This window comes from Indicator indicator, chromosome 1 (genome assembly GCF_027791375.1).
Source record: "Indicator indicator isolate 239-I01 chromosome 1, UM_Iind_1.1, whole genome shotgun sequence".
Lineage (NCBI taxonomy): Eukaryota > Metazoa > Chordata > Aves > Piciformes > Indicatoridae > Indicator > Indicator indicator.
The window spans coordinates 14,127,094-14,142,561 of record NC_072010.1 but is presented as its reverse complement, the minus strand read 5'-3'; the positions used below and the strand labels follow the sequence as shown (position 1 = coordinate 14,142,561).

Sequence of the window (15,468 nt, the reverse complement as noted above, 5' to 3'; positions counted from 1 at the left end):
TTGCATGCTACCTCACTCAGGGCTATTTTCAGGTAATTAATGGATTTAATTGCAAGAAAAAGTTATTAATAAATGGCATTTTATGTATTTCTCAGTCAAAATATCTTAATATGGAAATTTTTCTCATCTATTTCAGAAAGATTGTGATTACCCTAGAGATATTTTTCTAGATGTGAAGATGTCTCCAGAAAATATTATGTTTTAAATAATAAAACTGTCCTTTGTGTTGTAAAGATATTCCCTTCAAGCATTTGACAAGCACATTTCCATTTCCTTAAGGAAATAAAGACTCAATACTTTGGGAAACCTTGTGAACTTCGTATCACTCAAGATATAGAGATGAAAGTATTCTATTCTTGTCTTGAAGAAATATGTATCTGAACTTTCTGGTTGAATTCAAGACAGTATCTTAGATATTTCAAAGGTGAAATTACAGTGAAAAATCTTAATTTTAAACTTGGATTTGACTTACAAAAACATTTCTGTGATATAAGCTTCTGATAGGCTACTATGAGTTTACTGTATAGTGTCATCTATTTATACTGTGAGTTGCTGCATGATGCAGATATTGTTTCAACAGGAAGACACCAGCCACTCAAGATCAGGGATTTGAAGAAGCATTAAATCAAGAGGAGAAGAGAGTGTCATGCTACAAAGAAGTTGAACTACAAACGCACATTGAGCTTGAAATTGCTCTTGTGAAAGGGTTGCTCACAAAGTTCTAAAAGAACTTCAACTAATTGGGACTTTCTATCCTTTTCCAAAGATTTTCATGTGCTTATATCAGCCTCTTCTCTCTCACAGGTTGTGCAACATTGTTTGCTGCACTTCATTGCTTCTAGTTCTCATTGTTCCATTAACCTTGCCTGAGAAATTTTCGTTACAATTCCCAAGTAAAAACTTTAATGAATAGAAATCATGTTTAAGCCATTTTAGTATAACAAGTTTGATACCTGCAAAAGCAGATATCCAAGGTAGTAATAATTTAAAAATCCAATAAAAACAAACCCATCAAATTCAACCTTCCCCACCCCTCCCCCCCTAACCTTATCTAAATGGGTATTATTGGAGGAGATACTATTATAACTAGAAGTACATGGGATCACCTGTTAGTTGCACTCTTAAAATGGGAAGAGAAATCTGAGGGTCAGAGCCCTGGACCTATCTATATTTATCTATTGTCACATTCTCTAATCAAGTGACTTGTTTTATAATAGTTTTCTTGTCTAAAAGATAAAATGTAGCAGAATTTTCTCAAAGGTAAATTTAAAACTGAAGTCCAATAATACTATGATAAAACTACCATTGCAATGTTTAGAGTTTTAAACAGACTGCACTGGCATGAGGAAACTTTGGCAAGTATTGCTCCCGGCTCAGAAGGAGGTGAATGGTGTTATGCTCATGCTAACAAATACTTTCACAAGATCTGCACTACGAAGTCTAAAATAGATATGAGAGGTCTGGCTTTACCAGGGACAGGTGGATTAAGGAAGACCAAGATTCCACACTAGAACCCTGCTGAGTTCTCCACACCACCAGCTGTGTTAGTAGGCAACTTGTCCTTAACCCTGCAGTTTTCCAGTTGTGGCTATCTGTCTCATCTTTCCTGGTAATGTTCATTTTACTGCAGGATCTGAGAAATTAAGACCCTGGTTTTTTTTTTCATCCCTGCCTTTTAAGAACCCCTTATGGTAGGATTTACCTAGATAAAGCACTGAAAACATGTTAATAGCCTTCCTGTGTGAAGGGAAGTCAGGGTTGGAAGCAGAATATCTGAAATTCTGGGCCTGTTACAGTTACACTTGGGATCATGAATTGTTGATAGCTTCTGGAAAATATATGTAGTAAATGACTTCAAATGATATTTTCAGTTTCCCTAAAAAACTAAACAACTATATCTCAGTCTCATAATGTATGAATGTATACACGATATGCATGCATCAACATGCACACAAACTATATATATATACACACATAAACTATATATATATATATACCTGTATATATATATATATACACCCCCCTAAAAACTATGCTCACACATACATAGTTATAGGTGAAGACTATCCTCCAGATATATAGGCAATTTATTCCCCTCTATTCCTAAGTTTACAGTCCTTTCTTTCCTGCTCAGGCACTGGGGCAAAATGATACATGTTTCAGGAAAGAAGCAATGAGTGAAATAGATCACTTCAGAGTGTTCGAGTGCATCATTAAAGCATAGCAGTTAGGAACATGTATTATTTTCCCCGATAGCTGATTGCATTTTAAAAGTAAAAAGTCCAAAGGAAACACTCATTCCCAATAAGCATTTTATTTTTTCTTCTGAGATTCTAGCCCAACAAAGTCAGAAGTTACACTTCTGTAATATATTCAAATTACAACTTGGAGCTTTATCAAGCTGTGTAAAGATCCAAATTCCGTATTAAAAAAAAATAAATAAAATTGTTACTTACATGCAAACTGAAGAACAACTTCTCTGCTTAAAATACTGCCAAACATGTTGGAGGTTAAACACTGATACTGTCCAGAATCTTTCATTTCACTGGGGTTGTTGATGATCAAGCTTCCTTCTATTAAACTGAAGCGATAATCGCTCCCAATGTCAATTTCAGTTCCGTTTCGAAGCCATCTTAGGAAAAAAACAAAGGAACTACTTGAGCATTTTGCGGCCAAAGGAAGGCATCAAATTTAACATACAGAACGTGACAGCCCAGTTGTTATGAGGAGGGCAGGTACTCAAAGATATTCTGTGCAGAAAGTCATTGTTTTGTCAAAGCTTGAATGGAGATATTCCACAACATGTGCTTGACAAAAGCTAAGGTTTTCTAAAAAAACACAAGTTAAAACAGATCTTCAGCCTCCAAAGAGAAAGTATATTCTTGTTTTTGCCTTTTCCCCCCTTTTTTTCACCCCAAACCCCACAGTCATCCACAGAGACTTCTGACCTGAAATCTGTATAGTAGATGAAACCTTCACGTCAAAAATAAGACTTTAACTTTTCTTATAATAATCAAAGTTTCAAGTCATTAAAGTGTTAGACCCAGATGATTTTAGAGTTAACAGAGCAGGGGTGCACATGAAAGCAAGGAGTTTTTACATTCTTTCAGCATTTTATCTGTTACTCTGGACCCAAGAAACAGAAAAACCTCATTTAAGTACAGAAAGCAGAGAGCAAGCCATGTGAAGAGGAAGGAGGTATCGTGGTGCATGGAGGCTGTTGTGAAACAGGATGTTAGCAATGGATAAAGGCAACATAGTATCAGCTGGATGAGGATACACAAAATCCAGAGAAGACTGGAACAAGGGAGATTGGAATCATTTGACGGCTGCTCAAGGCAACATCCTGGCCAGCAACCAGGCAAATGGAAACTAAATTCGGATGAGGATTTGGCTGCCTGGGACGTGCATGAGAAGCCTGAATGGTAAAGCCAATGCAGGTGAACATATGGTGGACAAAGCCAGGCTGTAGGGAATATATTTGGAAGTATCACACCTGAGTCAAAGCATTGAATAATTCCTAAATGAACGCTTCTTTTTCTGATGGTTCAGAAGTAACCTAAGTGGCTAAGTAACCTTGCACAGAGGATCACACAACTGCTCCCCCACAACTCCTCAGTGGGATGCAAAGGGGGATTAGAAGAAAAATGCAAAGCCCTATGGGTGGAAATAAGGAATGTTTAATAGAACAGCACAAAGGGATAACAACAGTCAAGGAGAACAATAGTACTAATGAAACAGAATATACAGCAAGTGATCCAAAATGTGGCCCTGACTGCAATGACCCACCCAGCCTGGTCTGGCCTGTTCACCTGACTCCTGCCCCACTGCCACCTAGTCATAGTCACCTGCACCAGCCCTTCCCTTATATAGCAGGTATGATATCAGTATGTCCTTGGATAAAGTGACCAGAAGATGTTGGAATTCACAACTCCCAGCGAAGTTAGGAGAGGAGATAATAGAACTACTTTCAAAGGGCAGCCTTTGACTTGTTTAGGAGACTGGTTGATGGTATCCCTTGGGAGGCAGTCCTGAAGGACAAGGGAGTCCAGGCAGGCTGGACATTCCTCAAGAGGGAATCGTTAAGGCACAGGAACAAGCATTGTGCATTGGAAGATGTGTTGGATAGGCGGATCAGCCTGGATAAGCAAAGAACTTTGGGTAGAACTCAGAAAGAAAAAGAAAGTCTACTAGCTATGGAAGGAGGTGAAAGCAACTCAGGAAGGGTACAAGACTCTTACAAGGATATGTAGAGAGAAAATTAGAAAGGCAAAAGTTCAACTAGAACTCAATCTGGCCAGTGTCATTAAAGACAATAAAAAGAGCTTTTATAAGTATGTCAACAGTAAAAGAAGAGCTAAGGAGTAGCTCCACCCACTACTGGATGAAGGAGAGAACCTGGTGACCAAAGACAAGGAAAAGGCTGAGCTGCTGAATGGTGACTTTGCCGTAGTATTTGTCAGTGACACCAGTTGCTCCATGATGGTTAAGCCCCTGGAACTGGAAGGCAGGGATGGAGAGCAGAAAGCAGCCCCCACAAACCAGGAGGAAATAATCAATGACCTACAGTGTCACTTAGCTATGCACAAGTCTATGGGACAGGATGGGATCCACCCAAGAGTACTTAAGGAGCTGGCAGATGTGCTCACCAAGCCACTCACCATTATTTGTCAACAGTCCTGGCTAACTGGGGAGGTCCCAATTGGCTGGAGGCTAGCAAATGTGACACCCACCTACAAGAAGGGCTGGAAGGTTGATCCAGGGAACTACAGGCCTGTCAGTCTGACTTTGGTGCCAGAAAGGTCATGGAGCAGGTCACCCTGAGTGCCATCACATGGCACTTACAAGACAACCAGGCAATCAAGCCCAGTCAGCATGAGTATATCTATATATAGATATCTATGTCCTAATAGTCTAAGGAAAAATATGCAACAGGTAATGGTTAAAAGGAATAAAATGGTGGATTTGTGAGGGAAGATGTCAAATTTTCCTGTCATAATATTCTGTACTGCACAGTTATGTCATTTAATGTATTTCTTTATTGCTTCCCCTTGAAAGTGGGATGTTTCATAGCTTTACAGCTGCTACAGATAAGAGTCAAAAATGGACAAAAGGAGTCCTTCACATGGCTAGCTATGGCTTATTCAGAATTAGAAAAAGAATTTGATCAAGAAAGCCATTTCTGTCACAGAACTGTTTCTGTTATGTAGTTTTCCAAAGCACACTGGCTGTCAGAGTAGCATTGTAATAGCTAATATTCTGGAATGTGAAAAAAAAATTCTAAACCTAAGTACCTGTATGTGGGAGTAGGATTTCCACGAGCTTGACAATTCAGAGATACTTTCTTCTCCTCAGAATCAGTTGGAAAAATCACATCATCTGGTTCTTGTACAAACACCGGCCCATAATCAACACTTTCTGTGGAAATAGAAGTACTATAGTTTAGGAAGTCTGAATAAATATAAGTATATAACACCTTTGATAAAGTGAGATTAAAGTACACAAAATCATGCTTGTTTTTCAGAGGTTCATAACAGATAATTTCAGATACTGTATTAAAAAGCAACAGTTTTTCTTTTTTTTTTTTAAATAAAGTATTAAGTATTACTAAGTTAACAACAAAATACATAGCATGATTTAAGTCTTCAGCATGCCTTAAAATGGCTTTCTTGTCAGACACATTTGGGTCTTTACTCTAACAAATACTCAAGAGAGTTAAGCCAGCAAAAGGAATGAATTCTATTTATAGAGAGCAGGGTAAACAAAATTTTTCCTTCTGCTTGCAGCAGCTTATCCCACAAAAAAAACCCAAAACAAAACAAAACAAAAAACAAACCAAAAAAACAAAACCCAAACTATAACACATTTTAGCCCTTTTTGTCAAAGAGCTACTAAGAAAAATCACTTGTAAAATTAATGGCAGCAACTAGTGGGTACTGTTAAATAATATATAGCAAAATCTGACATTTCATTTTTCTCCACTGTCTTCTCTAATTTTAGCATGTATCTGTATCTTCATATGAATTTACATTTCTGAACAACAACAACAAAAAACTCCAAGCAAAACTGGGTAGACCCATAGAATACATCTAAGATTCCAATTCATCTGTATTGCGAGGAAGGAGGTATGACCTTCAGAAAAGTAAAAGGTTGCAAGTATAGCTTTCTGGATCACACAGGTCTGAATAACTAAAATGCTCACTCTGCACTACAGACTGTGGAATTTTAATCAACCTAGACTTGCTCTAAACTCTTGAACAATTTAGTCTTATAATGATTTTTTCAGATTTAGAGAACCAGCCTGGCAGTTTGGGTGAAGTGAGATAGGTACATTGGCCTCCTACTTGCAATGAAACATATCAGAGCAGTTTTCTCTATCAATTTCATGGTTTCTTACATTCATGTAATAAATGTCATGACATACTAAGTAGTGTATGACTTTGTGTTATATTTATCCTACCAATACTATCTTGAAGTAAAAAAGTAACACCTGAAGACTTTGGGTTTTGGTCACTGTGTTATAAAGAATATTTACTGCAATGTTCTACCAACTCCACAGAGCTTCAATCACATCTTATGGGTTCAGTTATGGGAATGCTAATAGTTTCAGAAAAATTGCATGGATGGAAAAAGGTGCATGGAACTACAAGTCTTGGTAGAGAGAAGAAAGGCTTGAAGTCTGAAAAAGGATAAGAGACAAGGAAGTCATAGATGCTAGTTCTGAGATGTAAATTTCTGGGTTTTTTTGTTTCACATTTCTATAGTATAAAACTGTGAAAAGACCACATGAAAATGAGTTACACTATTCAACCTTCCTTATTACCTCTATCTTTTGTTTTTTTCCAAGGCTATTAAAATGTATATTTTGAAAATACCTTTATATACAGGTATACATGCTTATATTTAAATAGATTAAAATTTTTCAATTTGTATAGACAACAAATAAAAGCAGCAATGATTTCTGCTTTGCATAATTTTCAAGCTGATTAGCCCTTTTCGTAGGACTGTGTAAAGGGGCATAGATTTATTTTCTTCACATTTGCATAACTTCAGTTGTGTGCATTAGTAGAAGTATCTTTTCTAGGACAGCTATCTGTATTATTAAAAAAAAAAATATCTAACCACTTTTCCGTTACGTGCTTTTATTATTGAAGTTAAAACAACTTTAGTACTATATTTTGAGTACTGAAGCTGAGGATACCACAGGGGCAATGGAACCAGCTGGCAAAATTTATTTTAAGAAATCAAAATGTGAGTACAAAACCATTGTATGAATTGTTTCTTGCAGTTTTGATGCCTGCTTCTTACATTGCACAAGAGAAAATATTAACGAAAGTAAACATAAATAATCAGAGCTTTCATCAAGGTAGAGCCCATCAAACCCAAGAACTAGTTAATGACTGCAAAACTAATTAATGAGTTAATATCTAGGTGTTATTCCATACAGATTAGTAGGTGTACGGATATGGAATATATTCATGAAGATTAATCATTTTATCTTCTTGCTAGGAGTGACTGTAGAGAAAGTGTAATGTCACCCATCTAGGATTGCTGAAAAGAAAAAAAAAAAAAGATGCAATGCTAGGTGGGTGCTGGTGTTGCTAGCAGTACAGGTATTCTTTTGACCTGTACTCTTTGCAACAGTAATAATGAAATATCATGTTGCATTTTTTGAAAAATAACCTGAACCCTTTAGGTGAAGGCTGACATTCATAATGATAGTGGCCAAATGGATACTTATGTGTGTGGAATGAAAACAGCTTCTCCTTCTGCCTGCAAGCGATGACAAGGAACAGAGAAAGTTCAGTGCATACAAGTCATGTTCCTAAAAGATAGTTAGCTGCTTATCTGCATTTCAGATGGAGTGTGGAGTACCAGCAGAGATTTGGAGACTCAGAAGCAATGTAATAATGAGAGAGATCTCATCAGTTTGTAGCTAAACTGACTAAACGAATTCTTAGTTGCATCGGGATTGCAACAGCATAATTGAAGAAAAGAGTCTATTCTGAAGAGACCAAAAGCTCTTGCTTAAAAGACAAGACTGTGTTTATAAACTATTTGGCTTAATAAAAGGATGATCAAATAAAAAAGCAGCATGATGTGATATGTGATATGCAAGAAAGCACAAAACTCCAGTGACAGACATGAAACTGAAAATTGTAAGTGTTCTATGCCTCCTCTCCCTTTTCAAAGCAAAGAAGGAATCCGCAGATGCAAATATTTATTTTAACTATTTAAAAAAAATATTTTAAAACTATTTTTTTTTCAAAATAAAACACAGGCTGGCTTATAAATAAAGAGAAAACTTCTAATTTTCTTATACATAATGTTAATAAAAAGATCAAACAAAATAAATCTTTGTGAAGGCTACAAGAGCTGTATCAATAATAGGCACATATTTTATTTAGCACTTAACATCTCATTAAAGGTGAAAAAAGTCCTGGAGTCTTACAAATTTGACCTGGAACACCGATGGAGGCTTATTGTATTCTCTTTTCTATGGAGGGAGTTTAAAACTATGGTGAAAATATGAGACTTTAGAATACATTTCCCAGAAGTCAGCACACACTCTGCTGTTGCCGTTTCATGGTGAGATGTGACTCAGGGATGCAGACCTCATTTCCATTCTCCTAATACAGATATTGAATTTAAAGCCAGGTTGCAAGGCAGACAGAGAGTCATAGTGTGAGGCTGCAGATGTTCAAGTTTATTCATCCATGGAGCCAGGAATGAGGGGTAAATTGGACTGAATGTTGATCCCCACAGCCTGAAATCTCTGAAACTGATCAATGTGAATAGCCACTTTAAATTTAAGTAATTAACCTTTTTTTTTTTTGTAGAACAAATTGAAAATGCAAATGTGTATGTACATGGCAGCACTCATGCAAAGATTTCATTAATTGCAGGATAAAATTCTAAACTTTCAGAAAAATATTTCATAGAATTTTAGATGTCTTTTCTATCTTAACAACAGCTGTTAAGAGGTGATTCTCCCCCTCTGCTCCACTACAATGAGATCCCATCTTGAGTACTTCAACAAGTTCTGGAAATCCTGTTACAGGAAGGATATGGATGTGATGGAGCATGTCCAAAGAAGGGCCACGAGGATGATCAGAGGAGTGGAGCATCTCTCCCATGGAGACAGATTGAGAGAGTCATGGCTTTTCAGTCTGGAGAAGATAAGGCTCCAAGGAGACCTTATTGTGGCCTTCTACTTTCTGAAGGGGGACTACAAAAAAGCTGGTGAGGAACTTCTTAGGATGGTGGGTAGTGATAGGACTAGGGGGAATGGAATAAAACTGGAAGTGGGTAGATTCAGATTGACCTGTTCACCACTGGAACAGGTTACCCAGGGAGGTGGTAGAGAGTTTGACATCGTTCTGTTTGAGAATTCCCAGTCTGAAGTGGTTGACCACACAAATTTCACCTGATTATATCTGGGAATTTCTCAATTTCTCTTTTAAGAGTATTGAATCACTTATTAAATGAATATGTAGTCACCATCAAAAATCTAGATAACATTTCTTCAGCACACAGCATAAATTCACATTGACTAATAGTTTACAAAAAAATGTTCGTGGCTCTTTTTACAATCTAGGGAACTCTCAATTATGGTTAAGAAAGTCAACATGAGTATTGCTGGAGAGAATTCAACAGAGAGCCACGAGGAGGATTAGGAGACTTGAGCACCTCCCCTATGAAGAGAGACTGAGATCCCTGGGGCTATTTAGTCTGGAGAAGAGAAGGCTGAGAAGGGATCTGATCAATGTCTATAAATATCTGAGGGGTGGGTGTCAAGTGGAGGGGGCCAGGCTCTTTTTGGTGGTTCACAGTGATAAGACAAGGAACAATGGGTTCAAACTTGAACGTAAAAGATTTCATCTCAACATGAGGAGAAACTTCTTTACAGTGAGGGTGACAGAGCATGGGAACAGGCTCCCCAGGGGGGTTGTGGAGTCTCCTTTTCTGGAGACTTTGAAAACCCACCTGGATGCATTCCTGTGCAGACCACCCTAAGTGATCCTGCTCTGGCAGGGGAGTTGGACCTGATGATCTCTTGAGGTCCCTTCCAACCTCTGATATACTGTGATACTATGATTAATAACCTCTGGTAATTAGTTCCAGCTCTAATTAATTTCATCAATCTGCTCTTTCTGATGAGAACCTTCTCGAAGAATACAGCTCTGTGTCTTAGCACACTTTGATCATGAACAGTTGTAGCAATATGTTTTGAGACATTACAGTGGTTTCATGAGTAATCAAGGTGAGAGATTTTTAGATGACAGTACACATGGATGATTATAAAATTCACTTGCACAGCTCTACACATATGAACTACTCTAAAGAAGCAAACAGGCTTATATACTTGTTCATGTTTTTACAGGAAAACTGTATAGCAGAAGTGTTCATAAGCTAAAATCACCACCACTTGCAGTCTATATCTACAGTACATACTCTTCACATTGCACTACTGCAGTACATTACCTGCTGGGGCATCTGTCAGATATTCACCAGTCTGTTGCTCAATCCCTCAAGGAACAAATTAGGATGAAAAAAAAAACTCCTGGGATGAGATAATGACAGGAAGATCCCTTACAAGCTACTGTCATGGGCAAAACTTGGGAAAACTTATATTCAGGTAAAATAGGATGGGATTGTGAGAAACAAACAAACAAACCAAATAAATAAAACAATGCCTTCACTGTGTTTTTCCAGTCTCAATTTCGCTCCTCCACCCAGACTGGGATGGTGTCTTCTGGCCTGAGGGTGAGAGAGTTCTGGGTAGGGGTTGCCCATGGTTAGCCATGACTGCTCTCTTTGTTTGTGATCCTGCCTTTTACAGCTGCAAGCCCATACACAGACAGGACAGGACCATACTGCAATCCTGTCACCTGCTTCTGAAGCCTCTCAGCCAGATATTTCTGCATCTTTCAGCAAAGCCATTGACCTAAGGACAAGGAAGCACACACAGCCCCAGTCTGAATCATGCTAGAGGCTTCCCACAGCTGTGGACAAAGAGAGCTCCACACTGCTTACCTTCTATCTGAAACTGATCTTGATAAAAATTTTTCTGATTCAAGAGCCATTGGCTGTTTTTTTCTGCTTATTGTGGTCTTTTAGGGGAACATTCCTGGTCTTCTCGTTATCCTAATTTCCTCATTATATTTAACTGATATATGTTTGTGTATGTACATATAGATGCATATACACACACTGATTTTTATACATATATATGTTTTCTGTTCCCTTCAGGGACTCAAAAACATCAGGTTATTTTTACCCATGTTTTAACCAGCAATGACCCATTCTCTTAAGCAGGACAGGCCTGTGTGAGTATGCATTGGAGAATTACAACTCTTCATTGGAGAATTATAACTCTGTACCTTATTTTTTCTTTCTACCTCCAACAAGACCATAAAAAGAGATTAATATTTAATATACATATTAGGCATGTGTATGTTTCAATTTACTATTTTAATTTCTCAAGGGAAATATTTCTATTCCTCACACAGGCTTTTATTAAAACAACTGATTTTCTGTATCTTATTTAACTGCTATGAGACCAGTGATTTATTACAGAGGGGCACATATGTCTTAAAATTACAAGTATGTATTCAAACCAAGCAAAGTAACAGCTAGTTTGTGGTCCCTTCAGAAATTTTAAGTTGCCATTTCAATCTAGGCAATTGAAAGCACTAAGTACACTCATTAGGATTTACTGTTTGACATGGTATTGACCAGAAAGACAAGAACGATCAAAGCATTAGTAAAAGTACTCTTTTTAAATGTTTGAATATTCTCAAGACTGGTACTCCAATATTCTTTGAATTCCAAGGTTCTCCTTGCAACACATTTATACTTAGAAAATTTTTGGAGTAGATGACTTCTTAATAAGAAGTATTTAAACTGGAACTGAAACTGTAATCTGTGTATTCTGTACCTCAAGCAGTGTCCAGAATGTGATTTCTCTTTCTTTTCTCTTTCTTACATATAGAGATATTTTCATTCTGTCTGTCAATTACTGATGAAAAAAAAACAAAAAGGGTGTTCTTAAAAGGGTGTTCTTTAGTACTTGATGAGCAATGAAACTACAGATGAGAATAAGGTTTTCTGTGCTGTCAATACCTGTAACTGAAATAGCGTCATTCTTCAACATTCAGCTTTCTTGCCACCATCTTTGGTATAATTCCAGGTTGATAAAGATATGAATTTATGGAACCCCAAAAACAAAGAGGTGGGCAGAAAGGAAATAGGACCCTATTCAAAGGTATGCATTGAATCTATGTTGGCAGTAATATTTAAAGCATCTAATCACTCTATGTGTTGTACTTTAAAAGAAGTAAGGTTCTTTTAAATGTTTTCTTGAATAATATTTTAAATACATAATTGTCTGAAGATGGAGAAGGTGTAGTAAATTCTACACTGTATTGTTCATTTATGTCAAATGTGATTACTGTAGTTTGAACTGTCTGCAAAATTAGAGTATCATTGAAGCTATGTGACTGGCATAAATAGTCTTGGTGCTATCTTACTGTGAGGTACTGGTGGGAGGAAATAGTTCTTTTCACACTGGTATTTTTCACCCAGCAGACATAGTATCTGAGGGAATATCAGACAGCATGTGAATATAGAGGAAGGGGGTATTCCTTCAGGTCTTTTCCCCTCATATGCCTTTACAAACACTTCTGTGACTGCAGGTAATTCTGGTGGATGGCTTTGTTAATCCATCTGAAGGTGAGCTAGAGAGATCTTCAGACAAACCATTTGTATTCAGCTGCTATTCTGACACACTCACAAAATTTGTCAAAACAACATCTGGAAAAAGGATGATGGCACATCTCCTTTAAAAACAAAAAAAAAAACTGATCAAAATTTAAACCCCACAAGTATTTCCAGAACCTGGAAGACAGTGTTTTCCTATTTCTTTTCTTTTTGATTGACCATCAAAGGCCTTTGGAACCCACGTGAGGATGAAAGAAATTTCTAAAGAAAACATACAACATACTGTAAAATAATAAAACTTCTAAAGAAGCTTAAAAGGAGGAGTCACTATCAGATTTTCCGTCCTAAATGACACACTAAACTCTGCATAGAGATTCAACCCAGAAAGGGACGTACTTGACATCACGGACCAATCCCAATGATCATCTAGTTCCAACCCCCCTGCCAAGGGGGGCACCTGACAAACCTGGTGGCCTTCTATGACAAGGTCACAACATCAATAGATAAGGGGAGAGCAGCCAACATCATTTATCCGGACCTGAGCAAAGCCTTTGACACTGTCCCACATGACATCCTGTTCTCCAAGATGGTAAAATATGGGTTTTATGGATGGACCACTTGGGGGATAATAAACTGGCTTGATGGCCTCACTCAAAGGGTGGCCGTCAAGCGGTTCATGTCCAAGTGAGGTTCTGGTTGGTGAGGAGCTCAATATGAGCCACCAGTGTATGCTTGCAGCCCAGAAAGCCAATCACATCCTGGATTTCGTTAAGAGAAGTATGTTTCTCCCCCTCTACACCACTCTGGTGAGACCCCACCTGGAGTACTGTGTCCAGTTCTGGAAATCCTATTGCAAGAAAGATATGGAAGTGCTGGAGCGTGTTCAAATGAGGTTGATTAGAGGGCTGGAGCTCCTCTCCTATGAGGACAGGCTGAGAGAGCTGAGGTTATTCACTTTGGAGAAGAGATGGCTCCAAGGAGACCTTATTGTGGCCTTCCAGTATCTGAAGGGAGCCTGCAAGAAAGCTGGGGAGGGACTTTTTAGGGTGTCAGGTAGTGATAGGACTAGGGGGAAGCTAGAGGAGGGGAGATTTAGATTAGACCTTAGGAAGAAGTTCTTCACCATAAGGGTGGTGAGACACTGGAACAGGTTGCCCAAAGAGGTAGTGGAAGCCCCATCCCTAGAAGTTTTTAAGACCAGGTTGGATGTGGCTCTGGACAACCTGATCTAGTAGCAAGTGTCGCTGCCCATGGCAGGGGGGGCTGGAACTGGATGAGCCTTGTGGTCCATTTCAACCCTGCGATTCTGCGATTTTGTGATTTTTCTGATTTACCTTTGTTACCATGGAAACAAACAGTTTACCCTGTTCAATTTAGTCAGAAATATTGTAGATGTATAAATCATCACTCCATTTTCAAAGAGAACATATTGCTTTCTTCAACCAAAAGGTAGAAATTCTCTCTTTTTTCAGCTTAAGTACTGAAAAAAAATATATTAACGTCAGTGTTGATTTTACAAGTAGGTTCTATGACATATCCTTTCACTTAACAGCTAAGAAATAAAGAATGACTATCGATTTTAATATTCCTATAATCTGTCAAGATGTGAATTTTTTTGTGACTGAGTTTACGCTGCAAAGGAGATAAATTTATTTTCTCATAATTTCAGATTTAACTTTTCTGCAGCAGATAATTAGGCAAGATAAAACAAGCCTTTCTTGTGGCTTGAAAATGCTTTCTTTGTTCTGTGGCCTGAAACAAACATATCTGTTCTAAAAGTAGCTTGTACTATCTAAATTCCACAAGATTTTCAGTCATGAAAATATTTTTAGAGTTTTTGCATCTTTAACACAGACAGGTGAATGCTAAATCTAGTAGTAGGAGGTGTGGAATAAGGAATTCTTATTCAATAAAAATTAGATTTGGGACTTCAGCATCTTGAGGTTCATTGATTCAAACAGTTTTCTTGTTTTTTCCTTTTTTCTTTACTCTAGCATTTCCAAAAGTTTTTAGAACAGTACAAAAGTGTAAGAGTTGGCAGTTTTATGATTCTTTACGAGTATTTAATGAATAATTCACGCTTTCTATGCACATTTGTTAGTTGTGACTTTACACATTGATACATAGCTTGAAGAGGACTGTATTGCCTCAATTGTATATTTATGCTAAGTAATTTCATATATTTTAAATTCAGCAGTGAACTCAAGCATAGTTCTTTTAATTCGAGGTATTGGGAAACACATTCTGAGTTGAAAGTGCAAATTAAATGGCATAAAGTCAGGATAAAAGAACTGCCATGTGCAGACCTCTGAGCATGTCTGCTGGGTAATCAACTGAGAAGTCACCTGAGAACCTCTATACTTAGGCAGCTAAGTAGGCAGCTAAGAAAAGTATTAATTTTTTTTTTTTGGTCTTATGGTAAACCTAGCTCCTGAGTGTATGCTACATACTAGATGTTTGAGTTAAGCAGGTTCTCAACTGTAACAATATAAAATATGGTTTTCCCTATTTTACTAATGCTCTCTCACTAGTAGCAATGGTCACTCACGACCACATATGAGCACAGTGCTGTAGCTTTTCCTCATTCAGGAGGCCCTGGAGGATAAACAACCATTTAAATTTATCACTTGTCACATACCAGTTGTAGGAAGTAATTAAAATATATCTCCTTGAAGAGATCTATAAACTGGAAAAAAAGAAAAAAAAAAGCCTTGAGACCAAATGAAAATGAGGGAATTTACTATT

At 37.5% G+C, this 15,468-nt stretch overlaps 1 protein-coding gene across 1 annotated transcript in view; it reads right to left on the bottom strand.

Moving 5' to 3' along the window:
- The window catches only part of CNTN5 (contactin 5), a 265,100-nt gene that overhangs the window by 240,357 nt on the left and 9,275 nt on the right, over positions 1-15,468 (bottom strand). The window contains exons 3-4 of the mRNA XM_054389935.1: positions 5,295-5,418; positions 2,457-2,632 (exon numbers count right to left, since the gene is read on the bottom strand). Of these exons, the coding sequence (XP_054245910.1) occupies positions 2,457-2,632; positions 5,295-5,418 (300 nt within the window). The remainder of the gene's footprint in view (positions 1-2,456; positions 2,633-5,294; positions 5,419-15,468) is intronic.